Source organism: Bufo gargarizans, chromosome 6, assembly GCF_014858855.1.
Source record: "Bufo gargarizans isolate SCDJY-AF-19 chromosome 6, ASM1485885v1, whole genome shotgun sequence".
NCBI lineage: Eukaryota > Metazoa > Chordata > Amphibia > Anura > Bufonidae > Bufo > Bufo gargarizans.
Window position 1 is genome coordinate 332,235,182 of NC_058085.1, and position 16,742 is coordinate 332,251,923.

Sequence of the window (16,742 nt, forward strand, 5' to 3'; positions counted from 1 at the left end):
TGAGACCCTTTACCGGATTTCAATACCGGTAAAAAGAATAATGCTAGTGTGAAAGTACCCTAATCTTATAATATTCATCATTCATTATGGTTTTCCAATTTGTCCGTAAAAAATGTTGGCTGTCCGTGATTTAGGGATAAGTTGTCCAGAAAAAAGAAAAATTCTGTTTGGCAACCCTGAACAGGAGCAGCTGAAACAAGTACTACAGATCCCAGCATACAATAACCCAGGTCTCTGCTTTCTTAAGCCCTGTAAGTATATCTTGAGGAGGGGGACATTCAGCCCCATTTATATTTACATGCCCCCTGACGGTGTGCACACCTGGAAGAAAGGACCATCTGGTGTAGCACTGTGTCCCCTTTACCATTTTTCCCTATACACAGCCGAGGTTCTGGGGACTGCATTGACCACTATTTATTTGAATGGGTCCGCGCTGCAGGAGACTGGGCCACTGCGGTGCATGGAAAAAACAGTGAAGGGGGATGCAGCTCTGCAGCCCCTTTATTCTCAGGACCTGTGGCAGTCCCAGTGGTTAGACCCTCATGATCATAAAGTGGTGTCATAACTAGAGATGAGCGAAGTTTTGGAAAATTTCATTCGGCTGCTTCCCCAAATTTTACAAACAAAATCAATTTGTGACGAATTACTTCACCACGAAGCACATTTTTTGTAAGTAGTGGGTGCAATGACAGGGAGCGGCAATAGCGCCGCTCCCCATCATTGTACCCCTCAGAAACCGCGTTCATACATGACATATAATATACATAGCACAGGGAAAAATAAAAATCATGTTTACCTGATTCATTTGCTTGCAAAGGGCCAGCCGCCATCACACAAAATGTCCCGCGGCCCAAAATGATGTCATCACGCCGGTCGGGGTGGTGACGTCATACATCACCGCACACAAGATTTTGGGCAAGATTTTCAAGATAGTGGCAGCTGGCCCGTTGCGAGCAAATGGATCAGGTGTAATTTATATATTTTTTTGCACTATTTCAGGTTGAATCGATTTGCTACCAGGAAGCATGAGATAATTCGGCTTCGCGGTGAATCGAATTTATCCTGAAATTTGGAACGAAATCCACTTTGTAGACTTCGATTTGCTAAACACTAGTCATAACCCAGAGATAGCATATCCTCCCAATCTTGACCCCCCTTCTATGACATCTACTTTCTATGTTTTTTGCTATTGCCTTACCTGTGACAGCCCTGCGCATTTCCGTAGCCGCAGCTTCTCTCATCTCCAGGGATGCCTGCTCACTGTACCATGCTGTATGCGGGGTGCAGATCAGATTGGGGACATCCTTTAGTGGACCCTGAGCGTACCTGTACGGTACAATAAATTATTTTATGGACATATATCAAAGACACTATAAAATGGCATCAGCATGTGATGTGATCACAATGGTTGGACCCTGACTGATCACACACTGATGACATAGCCCCATAATCTCTAGGGGGCCACCGCACTTCTGGGATATTACTTTATACACACATGGGACATACACAAGTTAAATAAGCAACACTCACATAAAAGGTTCGGACTCGTGCACATCTAGAGCTGCTCCTTTGATTCTGCCTTCCTTTAGAGCCTGAGCCAAAGACTTTTCATCTACTAAACCTCCACGTGCTGTATTCACCAGGAAAGCACCCTGCCTCATCTGCAGAAAAAAAACGCCGCCAGTAGCTGTAATGCTCAGTCAGGTCAAATAGAAAACTTGTATGCCAGTTTTCTGCCGTACAAAAGTCCCACATTTTAGCAAATATGGCATTTTCCGCAGCTCATTTGTTGGCTTTGCTGTATAGACTGGGATAGAGTCAGCGTAAGTTGCGCCTCCTTTTTGGCACAAATTCATTTAGACAAATTTATTATTGAATTGTTCCAAACAATTGTCTAAAAAAAAAGGGGCATTGTTTTAGCAAATCATAAAGTCCTCCAGATTTATTACTGGTGTGCAGCGGTTTTTTGGCGCAATAGTCTAAAATAAGCCAACTAAGAGTTTCCGTAAGTGACTTCTTGCAAGATGCACCAAATCGATCACACAGAGTGCACCAGTATGATGAATTGGGTATGTTCAGATTGCCTACCTGACATTTAGGCCTCATGCACAGAAACTTATTTTCTTTCCATGTCCGTTCCATTTTTTTTGCGGACTGTATGTGGAACCATTTATTTCAATGGGTCCGCAAAAAACGGAAGTTACTCTGTGTGGTTTCCGTATGTCTGTATTTCTGTTCCACAAAAAAATAGAAAGCGTCCTATTATTGTCCGCATTACGGACAAGGATAGGACTGTTCTATTAGGGGCCAGCTGTTCCATTCCGCAAAATATGGAATGCACACGTACGTCATCCGTATTTTTTGCAGACCACAAAATACATACGATTGTGTACATGAGACTTTAGGCTGTTGAGTTCAAGCCCCTAGACAAGGGGAGAGTAGCAAAGGATTAAGCAGATGAGTAAATAACCACTGGATACCAGGCATTGCCCGAGGCACAAAAGGGCTGGAAACATGAGCACGAAGAAAGGAGCAGCTGTCAAATGACAGTGCTCAGTGTGTATGTCCTGTATGTGAATGATGACATCAGCCTGCGTGTAGAGCACTGGACGGGTCACTACATTACATTACAATGAATGGACACGTGATGCAGATCTTAGTTACCTGCTTGATTGTGAAGTCGTTGATGAGGTGGTGGTTGTGTTCATTCAGGTTGCAGTGCAGAGACACACAGTCGCTTTGGTAAAGCAAGTCCTGCAGTGTGTACACCCTCTGCACGCCCAGCGAGCGCTCCGTCCCGTCCTGCAGGTATGGGTCATAAAAGATAATATTGAAGCCAAACACCTTGGCCCTCACAGCCACTGCTTGTCCTACACGACCTGCAAGAGAAAAATAGCACCGGGACAGGGGCGTCAGCTGAACCGCGCTCACCACGTATCACACTCCGCTAATAACGATGCTGATTCATGTGTAAGAGAAAGGAAAGTGAATACTGTATGTGGGCCTATATATGGACTGAGCTGATCCAGCAGAGCAAAATATTTCACGTGACCCAGCGCAGTCTCTGCTAAATGTCAGGTCAGTGTTCTTCCTACGGCAGTTCAGCCAATTACGTGCAGTGAGCGCTAAGAAGATGTAATCTGCACAGGGGATTAGAGATTACAAACTGAAAGGCAGATTTTACAACTCAACTCTTGCCACGGTTTACATCTGCCAGTGCCACGAAAACACCAAGATGTAGATTTAAAGGGAACAGAAATAAGCAAACATTAGAACAGTAATGTAAAAAGCATAAAGCTGCATAAACTAATGATAAAACAACACATGTTCACGTCTATTAACACGCCAGAAATAAGCAATCTAGGAACAGACTGATGGATAAATCCGGAGAGTAATCCTGGATTTTCTAATTGATGTTTCTGTACTTCAAGAAACCAGTGAGGCTGTATTTAAAGGGTTAATCCCATCTGGGCATTTACGTTATATATCGAAAGGATATGCAATAAAAGTCTAATAGGTGCTGGTTTCACCTGTGTGACCTCACGAACAGGACCTGCATCTCCCTCTCCGATCACTTTCATGGACTTCTGAAAATAGCCAAGTTAGGCCGCTTTGGCATCAGCACAAATCAGGATCAGGCACAAATGCCGGCTGTCAGCCAGGACCAAAATCTACTGCATGCAACGGTTTTTGTCCTGGAAAACGGCAGGATCGCCGCCGGATGCTATTATAGTCAATAAGGATCTAGCGACAATCTGTAGAATCTGGCAGTGACGGATCCAATCAACTCCGAAAGGCTGTTCTCTGATGGAAAGGTTTACCGGAGATGTGAAAGTGGCCTAAGTGCGCTCAGCTATTTTTGGAACTCCCATAGAAGTGAATGGAGAGAGGTTTGCATGTGTGGCCACGTCTCCACAGAGGGCACAAGATGGGACATGATAGGTACCGTTCTCAGGTTTGGATATGCCATAAACGCCCACATGAGACAATCCCTTTAACCTGCTGGCATCCTGTACTGCCCATTGTTTTCATTATTTACAGTATTTGATAAATAAACGTTACATTTTGCTACAATATATTTTCTCATGAAAGCCATTACTTTCTTTTAGCTGGTGATGGTGTAGCCTGACAGATCCTCAACTCACCGGGGAACCTGCTCCCACCCAGATTCCATGACTTCTCCTCAGAGATCGGCATATCGTTCGTCACCCCCTCTGCCCTAAGGGCAGGTTCACGCCTTTGTTTAACTGATCCAGCAGGCTGTTCTGGCAGAGAACAGCCTGCTGTAGTTCACTGGATGCGGCCTAGCCAGATAGTGCCATTCACCACCAGACCCCATTGACTTTAATGGGATCTGGCGAGGATCCGGCCGCGGTCCAGCATGAGTGCCTGGTTTCTTCAGGCACATATTTACTTCTCTCTTCTGTCCTGGACTTGGATGTTTATGAGATATCTTACCATGGCAAGCCTATGTTCAGCTTCCTCTGGAGAGATGAGCAACCCACCGGACACCAGGTATGCATTAACCCCTTACTACCCCAAACCACCAGGAATTTTACATCCACGGGCATGTCATGGGGCATGGGTCAATTCTCTGTCCTCCATGTAATATTACAGAGTTTGGCTAGAAGCAGCTCCCTCGAATGATGACAGGGCAAAGCCTTGGTGGTCTTTATAAGACAAACACCAGATTCCCTTAACTAGACCACCTATAATGTTGCATTTACCCTTTAGCTAACCTACACCACCGGGGATGCTGGATTTAACCTTTTACTAGCATAGACAACTAGACATGTTACTATTAATACGCAATGACTATTTAAAAAATAAATAATAATACTATGAATATATGAGTCGGCATCACTTGGTAAAGCCATTCATCTATAGTAATTACCACTTACCAAATCCTATCAAGCCTAGAGTCTCTCCACGAACACGAGCTGCCCCAGATGCCACCTCTCTTATCTGTTCCACACTGTGTACCCGTGTCCCCTCCCGCAGCGCCTGATACAGCCAGGTGTTCCTCCGATACAGATTCAGAATATGGCAGATGGTGGAATCGGCCGTCTCCTCCACGGCTGCAGAAGGGATATTACACACTGCCACTCCTAAAATACAGACAGATTCAGCATGAGTGCCGATGAAAATACACTATGCATCCGTATGACAGAATGGCTAGAATTCATTGAACTGTATTAATAGGATGGAAAGAGGCATGAATGGCGGCGTGCTTGGGCTGGGAGTGGACGTGGTAAGAGGCAAACATGTGCTGCTGCGTTCATTAAAAGATTTTTCCTGTTTAAAATAATGGGAAGAAGGCTGTAAATCAGTGGGGGGAGGGACCCCACTGCTCAGGAATAAAGGACTCCTGTATTGCACAAAAATTGGCTCCAGAAAGGCCAGCAGGAACCTGGTGATAGATTCCCTTTAAAGAGGACCTCTCACCTCTCCCGACATGTCTGTTTTAGTTACTGCTTTCACTCTCCATGTAATAACAATTAGGGATCATCTATTCTTATGACGTGCCTTTAGATCCCTTTATTATTCCTTCTAGAAGTTGAATTACTAGCAGTTTGCAATGAAGGTCCAGATGGGTGTTACCAGTTGGGGGAGGTGTCCCTGCACAGTCTGACATTGGCAGCACTGATTGGATAGTAAGTAATAAATAGGGCTGGCTCACAGTAATTTGCAGGTGCTTTTACTTCATTGATGCCGCATACATATACAGTGCCTTGCAAAAGTATTCACCCCCTTGACTTTTTTCAAATTTTGGTGCCTCACAACCTGGAATTAACATGAATTGTTTGAGGATTTGCATCATTTAATTTACAGAATATGCCGACAATTTTGAAGATGTTTTTATTTTATTTATTTTTTGTGAAGCAAATAACAAATAGGACAAAATAACAGAAAAGGTCAATGTGCATAACTATTCACCCCCCTAAAGTCAATACTTTTGTGGCAATCACAGCTCCAAGTCGCTTTGGATAAGTCTCTATGAGCTTGCCACATCTTACCACTGGGATTTCTGCCCATTCCTCCTTGTAAAACTGCTCCAGCTCCTTCAGGTTGGATGGTTTGTGCTTGTGAACAGCAATCTTTAAGTCTGACCACAGATTTTCTATTGGATTGAGATCTGGGCTGTGACTCGGCCATTCCAACACATTTACATGTTTCCCCTTAAACCACTCAACTGTTGCTTTAGCCGCGTGTGTTTGGGGTCATTGTCCTGCTGGAAGGTGAACCTCCGTCCTAGCCTCAGATCACGCACAGAGCGGTACAGGTTTTGCTCAAGAATATCCCTGTATTTAGCACCATCTTTCCCTCCACTCTGACCAGTTCCACAGTCCCATCCCCCCAGTATGATGCTGCCACCACCATGTTTCACTGTTGGGATGGTGTTCTTTGGGTGATGTGATGTGTTGGGTTTGCACCAGACATAGGGTTTTCTTTAAAGGGCTTCTGTCACTCCACTAAACTCATATTATTATTTTTTGGTCTCCTTAAAATCCTTATGCTGCGATTTCTCAATATATAGGGCAATTACTCCGTTTGGTTCAGTAGTTATATAAAAAAAAGTGACTTTTATCATATGCAAATTACCTCTCTAGCAGCAGGCAGGGAGGCTACCTGCTGCTAGCAGCCGCATCCTCCATTCATAATGACGCCCCCTCCTCATGTTGATTGACAGGGCCAGCGGACGCGCTCGTTCTCTGACTGGCCCTGTCTGCGTTTTAAATCTCGCGCCGGTCTTCAGTTGGCGCAGGCGCACTGAGTGGAGGACGCTCGCTCGGCCGCTCCATCCTCAGTGCGCCTGCGCCGATGACGTCACATCTACACCGGGCAGCTCCTCTAGGGTTTCCTTAGGTCTCTGTGCTGCCTCTCGGATTAATGCCCTCCTTGCCCGGTCCGTCAGGTTTGGTGGGCGGCCGCCCCTTGGCAGGTTTGCTATTGTGCCATGTTCTTCTTATTTGGTTATGATAGATTTGATAGCAGAAACCCAAATTATTCTGTTACGTTGCCTGGATAAATGGCCGCAGGAGGTCCAAGGTGATGTGGATACAATTCACACTCAGTTCAAATGCGTTTTTGGTAGACCGTGCGTATTTCAGGTGACCACTCCAGATTCAGAGTTTCCACTCCTGCACGTATGGGTAAATCATTAGTATCCACAGGAATCCCTTTTTCTCCACTGACTTCTATGGAATACCAATAACACACTGATAGTGAAGTACTGCTATTGTCGAACGCAAGCACACCTGAAGTTATACTTACAACCGCACACTAGTATTCAGACACTTCAAAAGACACTATAGGAGCAACTCCATCTAGGTCCTCCTTCCCGATGTTGATCCTATAAGGGGTTCGCTACAATAGTGAGGTACCGTCTCCAATTTGTATAAAACAGGTATTTAGTATACTCACAATTCCATAAAAGAATATAAGCATTTCTCAAGTAAAAGCAGCAGCCTAATGCACGCCCGACCCGGGTTTCGCCTTGAGCTTCGTCAGGGGCATTGACCTCAATCATCAACACTTGTGTTTAAATATCCACCCTTCAACTCCTCCTGAATTCCCTTGGTCACTCTGCTGCGCAAATCCATTTAAAACATACATTTTCTTTTTCATATTGCTCCAAAAACCTAAAAAGCATGACCTGTAGTATAGATGTTTTTCACTACTTTTTTCATTTTAATCTATGTCAAATGCAACTTCATTCATAAAACACGACATATCACATAGTTGGTTCTCCACCAGTAAAATACAAATAATCGATCTATCTTAACCTCTTAGCATTTTTCATTTGTGACTAAAATATTATCCACAGAATTCAGACCTAGATATAGACTAACATATCCTTCTTCCAAACTTTATGTATATCATCTATTCACAACTCGCATCGCCCGGGTCGGGCGTGCATTAGGCTGCTGCTTTTACTTAAGAAATGCTTATATTCTTTTATGGAATTGTGAGTATAATAAATACCTGTTTTATACAAAGTGGAGACGGTACCTCACTATTGTAGCGAACCCCTTATAGGATCAACATCGGAAAGGAGGACCTAGATGGAGTTGCTTCTATAGTGTCTTTTGAAGTGTCTGAATACTAGTGTGCGCTTGTAAGTATAACTTCAGGTGTGCTTGCGTTCGACAATAGCAGTACTTTACTATCAGTGTGTTATTGGTATTCCATAGGAGTCAGTGGAGAAAAAGGGATTCCTGTGGATACTAATGATAGATTTGATGGTGCTCCTGGGGATCATCAAAGATTTAGATATTTTTCTATAACCTAACCCTGACTTGTACTTCTCAACAACATTGTCCCTTACTTGTTTGGAGAGTTCCTTGGTCTTCCAGGCAGTGTTTGGTTAGTGATGCCTCTTGCTTAGGTGTTGCAGCCTCTGGGGCCTTTCAAAAAAGGTGTGAATATGTAATGACAGATCATGTGATACTTGGATTGCACACAGGTGACATCATTTCACTAATTATGTGACTTCTGAAGGTAACTGGTTGCACCAGAGCTTTTTATGGGCTTCCTAACAAAGGAGGTGAATACATACGCACATGCCAATTTTCTGTTTTCTATTTCTAAACAATAGTTTTATTTATATATTTTTCTCATTTCACTTCACCAGTGTAACGGGGTGCCGAAGGCGCACTCGGTCTCCCATCAGCCGCAGACCTGCTGCTTAGCTTCGGGAGCGAGGATCTGTGTTTGGCCTCGTTCCCAGGGCGGCTTTGCTAGCTGGGAGGCTCCCTGCTCCTAGGTCTTACTTGAGCGCCGAGCTGATCACTCGGTGCTCGACTGGTCGGTCTGCCGGTCATGTGACGCTGGCCACGTCACATGAGCCCTCACTCCCCACTATAAATACAGGCAGCCTGCTGGCCACAGGTTGCCTGTTAATTTAGGTTCCTGGCGTTTGTTGGATACCTGTATACTTACCTGATCCTGTTCCCTGACGATCCTTTGCCTGCTCCCCCTATACTGCACATCCCTCCTGGTATTTTGACCTCGGCTTCCACCTGACTATTCTTTGCGGACTCGTTTGGTACTTCTCGACTCTCCTGGTATTTATGACCCCGGCTTCTCCTGACCATTCTTTGCTTATCCCTCTGTACTGCGTTGTCCTCTTGGTTTTGACCCGGTCTGTTCACTATCTGTTATTTTTCTTGTCTGTCCTTCCCGCACGTATCCTAAGTTAGGGACTGCCGTCCAGTTGTCCCCTGTCATCAGGACTCGTGAGGCAAGTAGGCAGGGCCAGGGGTGAGGGTGGAGCGCAGTGGTCACTATCCTCCCCTCTGTGTGTGTGTGTACGTGACCGTTACAACCAGCTTAGACTATTGTGTTCTGATCCATCACATAAAATTCAGATTAACAAAACACTGAACTTAAGGCTGTAATGTAACAAAATACGAAAAAAGTCAAGGGGGGTGAATACTTTTGCAAGGCACTGTATATAAAAACCTTTTAATAAAAATAAAATAACAATCCCCAAATGCAATTCTATGTAATAAAAGTCCTTTTATTAGGTTGATAAACTTGGTCCCAATTAAATGCGGAGCTCACGCATATATAGTTTTAAAAAATAGAATAAATGCGGTTTTCATATACTGTTACTTAGTTTTAGGCATGTGTGTGATTTTGTTTCCCTTGATACAATTGCTTGATATGAATAGGTTGAGATATGTCCGTATAATTTATAACACTATATTCGCGTGTCTATTTGGATCAATGCACTAGATTGCAATTAATTAGCATGTGCGTGCTGATATAATGTTCATCAAGTCCATGCTTGCATATCGCAAAATGATCCAAATATATAAGTTGTGCTTGGAGGACACTTATTTTGATCCACACTCAAATGTAACTATGGTCTATGTTACTCACAACCTTATATGGTTTTCAGGCTGATCTTCCTTCCAGCCTCTCGATGTGGTTCTCAGCTGTGCCGTTCCCCGCTATGCTTCTCCCAGCGCATGCGCTCCGAGATCTCCGGAACGCCGACTTCAGCTGATAATTCTCCTCGCGTATCAGTGATAAATCACCATCCACACTGCCCGCATGAAACTGCCACCAGACGCGTTCCTCCCTCAGTGGTGCAAAATCTGAATTAAATGCTAGGACCTCATTTTTAAACTGGTTCAAGTGGAATCCAATCTCTGGGCCGTATTGACTTGGCATAGATTGTTGGTGCGCGATCAAAATTGTTCCAACAATCTGTGGTCCGGAGCGACCTAGGCTGGATTGTTAGTGTTAAATGAGACATAATTCACATGATGCGTTTTGATGCTTTATTAAATGGCATAACGCTTTGCAGTTCCGTAATTTAGTAAAAGCATTGTAAATGAGATCCGACTTGTATACCGGATCACCATAAATAATGTTTATAGTAACATAGCATCATTCACATTCACGTGCGTTTTGTATGCTAATTTTATAGTTTGAATCTGAGTAATTTCTTAATTTTTTACTATTACATAATTCCAAATAATATACAATCAAAAAATAATATACGGTACTTCATACGGATAATAAAAATAAAATCTTCATAGAAAAGGGAAAACTTCATTTGAGGATTGTTATTTTGGTATTTTATTTTCTTAAATGGTTTTTATATATATGTATGTAGCATCAATGAAGTAAAAGCATCTGCAAATTACTGTGAGCCAGCCCTATTTATTATTTGCTATTGGGGGTGGTCACTGGGCCGGGCTCCAGAAGAGTTGGCGAGCATTCTCGAATTTGGCACTGATTGGATCGTGTCAGACTGTGCAGGCCCCCCCCCCCCCCCAAACTGGTATTACCTAGAGGCTCATTTGCATATAATAAAACATCATTTTTCTCCACAATGCGAGCACATATGAACATGGGACCAACACAGATGCTTTCCGCTGCCAAGCGCATATGTAACAGGTCAGCCAGTGTCATAGGTACAAAACTGCTGACAGATGCCCTTTAAGATAGCATGAAAGGTGAAGGGGTAACGATCCAATGTTCCTGAGAAGGCTCCTACCGGTAACATCACTCAGGTACAGGGCATTGGATTATTCATAAAAAGCTATTTATATGACCAGGGGGACATGAGCGGATACCGATCTATGTCTGAGTGGTAGATTTTACACAGAAGGCTTGTATGAAATACTCCGCACTCAGCTACTGCATTCCCGGGAAATCCCTGCACCTGTCACCATCTCTGTAGCAATGACACCATGATGGCACATGGTGTGGCATGATTACCATCAGCTATGGGGTCTGCCGGTGATAAGGTCGGGACGGTCCCAGTATATCTTCATGGCGACGCTGTGCATCATTCACCACAGCGGTGAGATTGACATCTACAGATGAAATCGGGTAAGAGATGGAAGGGAGTCGCGGAGTCCCTCAGCAGTACCTACCCAGATCTCCGGCGGCCTTGATGTCAATGTTGTCATAACCGCTGCCTATCCGCACTATGACCCGAAGAGACTTAAACTTCTCCAAGTCCTCTCGGGTCAGTGTGATAGTGTGATACATCATGGCTCCCACCGCTTCATTCAGAACCTGCAACACAGGTATGTTCATGAGTCTCCTCCATATTATTAATGGTTCTTTACATAGTGCTGACATATATCGCTTCTTGCCCACAATGTCATCTCTCTTTCTCACGCTATAAGCTGTTGTCCATGATTAGGAAAACATGGCGTCTTTTTTCCAGCACCACACCCGTGGGACGGACTGACTCTACAGGGGGAAATCCTGGTGGGCCGGTCAGGTTATGAAGTCATGAGGCCGGCTGCCACAAAAACTCAGTATTCCGGGCCGGAGCGTCTCTGATGTCCTATGATAAGTGTAGGGTGCTATATACTACTAATATAGGGCTGTATGTATAGTTATGGCACTGCATATCCCTATAGGGCAGTATATATAGTCATGGCACTGCTTATCCCTATAGGGCTGTATATATAGTTATAGCACTGCATATCCCGATAGGGCAGTATATATAGTTACGGCACTGCATATTCCTATAGGGCTGTATATATAGTTATGGCACTGCTTATCCCTATAGTGTTACTATAGGACTACAAGAAAATTTAGACTAGCACATTCATATACATAGTCACAGGTGCATATCCATCAAGCAAACATGGTTGATAAAAAAAATGTGCTAGTCCAAATTTTCTTGTAGTATATAGACTGAGCAACGCCCATCTGCCTGGGGCTTCTGAGCAGAGTATGTATGTAGCTGGTTCCTACACTGCCCTGAATATTGTAGGCTTAGGTAAGTCCAAGCGAGGCGGTATATTAGTGTTAGGGACCCGTCTGCGGAAGCCACCTTGACGCCTGGTAGATGGGCCCGACACACGTTTGATCAAAAATGTGCACAAAGAGCTTCTATTTTTCCATTTATAGTAGGTACCACTTTAATTTAGAATGATCCCCATTTCTCAGCTCTGTTGTTACTATAGGACTGTAATGACTGGGCTCCAAATATCACTATAGGGCTGTATATAAAATGATGGTGCTCCATATTTGACTATAGAGCTGCACATAAGAGTCGGGGAGCTCTGTCCTGTTGTCTGCCCCACCTACTACTGATGTGACTGTTTGCTGACTCCGCCAACTTGCACCTGAACCCTGCCCACTGCCAATTTAGACCAACCTACAGCATGAGGTCACATTTACATTTTTTTGTTCCAGGGCCAGTTGCTTGTGACCACATCACCGCTGAAGCCAGTCATTGGCTGCAGTGGAGCATGTGACCATGTCCAGATGTCAACACTCCAGGAACCGGAACATGAACGCCCTGGAGCCAGTTAGGAGGAACATAGCGGCGGGAAGCAGGTATGTATGAATCTTCAGCTTGGAGAGGCAGGCTGCTGGCACCTGCTAAAAAGTCATTATTTCCCATAGCTTTTTTAAAAGCTTGTGGTTAAGATTTCTTAAAATCTCATCCACCTTGCTGGTACTGAGAAATACTGCAGAGAGCGTAAGGTATGGACGTCCCGTGGTGTTCATCGTGGAACATGCACTTCACGTGACAGCTATAGGGCCACGTGGACTCTTTCTCCAGTTCCTGACAAAGATTCACAGCATTCACCACTAGAGGGAGCTCACTAGCTAGAGATTCTACATCTTCCATTGAGTGCAATGTAACTATGCACTGAGCTCCCTCTAGTGGTGTCTGCAGGTAGCCAGTTTTGTAATACATTCTGTGAAGGGAAGCAGTTATATAGGGAGATTTATCAATGTACATATTCCAGTTGTCTGGTGCAAATACAATGAGAGATATGCTGTTCAGAATGAGCGCCACATTTATAAAGCACATTACACTTTTTCCCACATAGAAGTCAGGTAAAGTGTGCAACTTTTTTTATAAAAAATTCCTCCACTCAATAAAAGAAAATCAAAAATGTGTCAGAAATAGCTGTGCTATGGGCCCCTATAAGATCTGTGTATGCTCCTGCACCATGTAAAGGAAGCCGCTGTAATCTATTACACTGCAGCTGAATGATGATCCAACACTGGGATCCCCAGAACGGATTTCGCTTACCTTTTCATGGATCTCCTGTGTAGATTGGGCGTCACAAAATGCCACAGTCGCCAAATCTTTTAGGATGGGCATCTCCACTGTGCAGTCCCTTCCATCCAACAGCGCTATGAGCGGGCGAGGGTGCATCGGACCGTTCACTGTCTGGGGCCTCATACCTAGAACATGACAAAGCAGGAATGACATACATGCCCATAGAGATGCACAGGATTCGATAACCGCTCCCTGCCAGAAAGTGATAAGAGACAGAAGAATAAACCGCAGTTTGATCTGAAATCTTATACCGGTTACACCATTCTACACCTCGCCATCTTGTTTCTGGATTGTCACAACAGCTCTATTCACCTGCACTACAGCCACTCCGCATTTACCGCGGTATCTCTATAGAACTGTGCAGTACAGCAGACCAAGCTGTTCTAGTTGTGTAATGTTATGCAGTGATGTTTAATGCTATCTCATATGTTAATGCTGTGTAATCCACCAGCTTTGTGTGTATCTGTCAGGGTTAATTATCCTGACTCAGCCCCTACAGGAAGTTGGGCATGGGCTTCGGTCCGCCCCTAACTCAGTTTAGTGAGTAGTGTACTGGGAGAGGAAATGAGAGGAAGCTCCATGTTCTCCACTCCTGATCGCACTAAGCCAAAAATCCAGAGAATCACCTTCTCTGAGGAATATCTACTTGAGAGAAAGACCTCACCATTTCTGTAGTGTTCAAGAAAGAGAGAGAGATAAAGGAAGGAGCCAAGAACGCCCAGAGACTGCATGGCCGAGCACTGGAGTCTGATAGACTTTACTGCAGTGAGGGGGACTTTGCTTATACACCCTTCACACTCTCACACGGTCCTGGCCCACCGTATCTCAAACCTGTATCCCTCAGCTGGGAATTACAGCCGCCATTGCAAAAGTAATATTGCCAGCCTTAGATTCTGCAGAGAGAGACTTTGATGAGATAGAGGGAAGAAGTACTACAATCCCCATCCTTGCTTCTATTCATACATCGCTATCTGGAGAGATTTGCACTGTGAATTTTGTGGAACTTTGTTTTGATACCATTAGATGCAGGGGTGGGGAGAACGGTGGCTCAGTAGTTAGCGCTGAGGTCCTGGGTTCTAATCCGACCAAGGACAACATCTGCTTGGGGTTTGTATGTTCTCCACGTGGTTGCCTGGGTTTTCTCCAGGTTCTCCGGTTTCCTCCCACACTCCAAAGACTTACTGATAGGGAGCTTAGATTGTGAACTCCATTGGGGACAGTGCTAATGTCTGTAACGCGGAATAGGTCAGCGCTAGATAAGTGAGTAAAATAAATAAATAAAATGTACTACAACTCCCATTCCACATCCGGTCTGGTTACTGACTCCTGCATCTTACAGCGGCCATTGTACCCTACACCTTCTGCCTTGCACCTGTGCCAAACCTATAACATCAAGGGCACCTCAACTACCATCAGGCCAGAGCCCCAACATCAGAGTGTGCCCCAAAGAGAAGTAAGGGATGAGCCCACCTATCACTGCCTCGGCCTTAGGGACCATCGTTGTGAGGATTGCCACTGTGACTCTGTGATTGACTATTACCGCTAGAGACACTACCACTCCCATCCTCTGCTCTGCTTCTCCAGGGCTTGCGGTGCGTGGATTAGATTTATTTATCTAGCGCCATCATATTCTGCAGCGCTGTACAAGGATCTATCCAGTCCCATACACAGTAGGGTCGATATCATGGGTGCGCTAGAAAAGCACAGGGGGTTCCTTGTACCCTTGATTGGTGCATTTTAATAGATTCTTAATAAAGTTGCACTTTACCTTTCTATCCCTTGCACCAGATCATTACAAACTGAATGCCAATTTCATGGAAATGCAATAGACTAAGGCAGCTTCCACACAGTCAGTGTTTGATCAGTGATTTCCGTCAGTGATTGTGAGCCAAAACCAGGAGTGAAGCCTACAGACAGATAAGATATAATGGAAGATTTGAACCTGTTTTGTATTATTGACCCGCTCATAATTTTGACCAAACACTGAGGCTTAAATGCTCACGATCAGGATTGCGTGCAGATTTTCTGCACGGATTTCTGTGCGGAAAATCTGCACCATAGGTCACGTACATTGTATTCTATGATAATTTGAAATTCTCATGCACACAATGCAGATTTTTTACCGTACAGATTTTAAAATCTGCAGCATATCAATTTATTTTATTTTTCTTGTCTGGATTTTCTCCATTCACTTCAATGGGGACAATAAAATCCGCACCAAATTCGCATGTAAATCCGCACCAATTGATGCGGACTGACCGCACATAAATCCTGAACGTGTGCATTTACCCTGACTGTGTGAAAGCAGTCTAACTGTACATTTTGGAATGTGGGCGGACAGTGGAGTAAATGAGGGAAAAGCCATGGAAATGTGGGGAGAATATGCAAACTTAGGGTACTTTTACACTTGCGTTTTTCTTTTCTGGCACTGAGTTCCGTCCTAGGGGCTCTATACCGGAAAAGAACTGATCAGTTTTATCCCCATGCATTCTGAATGGAGAGCAATCCGTTCAGGATGCATCAGGACGTCTTCAGTTCAGTCTTTTTGACTAATCAGGACGGAGATAATACCGCAGCATGCTACGGTTTTATCTCCGGCCAAACAAACTGAACACTTGCCTGAATGCCGTATACCTCATTTTTTTCCATAGGAATGTATTAGTGCCGGGTCCGGCATTCAAAATACTGAAATGCCAGATCCGTCCTTCCGGTCTACGCATGCACAGACCGAAAAAAAAATGTGAAAAGAATAAAAGCTGGATCCGTTTTTCCAGATGACACCGGAAAGACGGATCCGGCATTTCAATGCATTTGTAAGACGGATCAGGATCCTGATGAGTCTTACAAATGTCATCAGTTTGCATACGTTTTGACGGATCCGGCAGGCAGTTCCGGCAACGGAACTGCTTGCCGGATCACTCTGCCGCAAGTGTGAAAGTAGCCTTAAGGAGGAGCTGTCACCTCTCCTGACATGTCTGTTTTGGTAACTGCTTGCATCCCCCATGTAATAACAATTCCAGAGCATCTATTTTTATGACACTATGATGTGCCATTCCTTTATTATTCCTGATAGAAGTTATGAATGAATTACTAGTAGTTTGTAATAAAGGTCCAGATAGGTGTTACCAGTTGTGGGGGTGTCCCTGCAAAGTCTGACATTGGCAGCACTGATTGGATACTG

At 44.3% G+C, this 16,742-nt stretch overlaps 1 protein-coding gene across 5 annotated transcripts in view; it reads right to left on the reverse strand.

The window, feature by feature from the left end:
* Nucleotides 1-16,742, reverse strand: part of CTBP2 (C-terminal binding protein 2) — a 117,396-nt gene that overhangs the window by 21,195 nt on the left and 79,459 nt on the right. For all 5 annotated transcript variants that reach the window (XM_044296103.1, XM_044296101.1, XM_044296102.1 and 2 more), the window contains 6 exons: nucleotides 13,532-13,686; nucleotides 11,397-11,541; nucleotides 4,902-5,108; nucleotides 2,665-2,879; nucleotides 1,531-1,661; nucleotides 1,199-1,326 (listed from right to left, as the gene is read on the reverse strand). In XM_044296103.1, coding sequence (XP_044152038.1) covers nucleotides 1,199-1,326; nucleotides 1,531-1,661; nucleotides 2,665-2,879; nucleotides 4,902-5,108; nucleotides 11,397-11,541; nucleotides 13,532-13,684 — 979 coding nt within the window. In that variant the 5' untranslated portion in view covers nucleotides 13,685-13,686. The remainder of the gene's footprint in view (nucleotides 1-1,198; nucleotides 1,327-1,530; nucleotides 1,662-2,664; nucleotides 2,880-4,901; nucleotides 5,109-11,396; nucleotides 11,542-13,531; nucleotides 13,687-16,742) is intronic.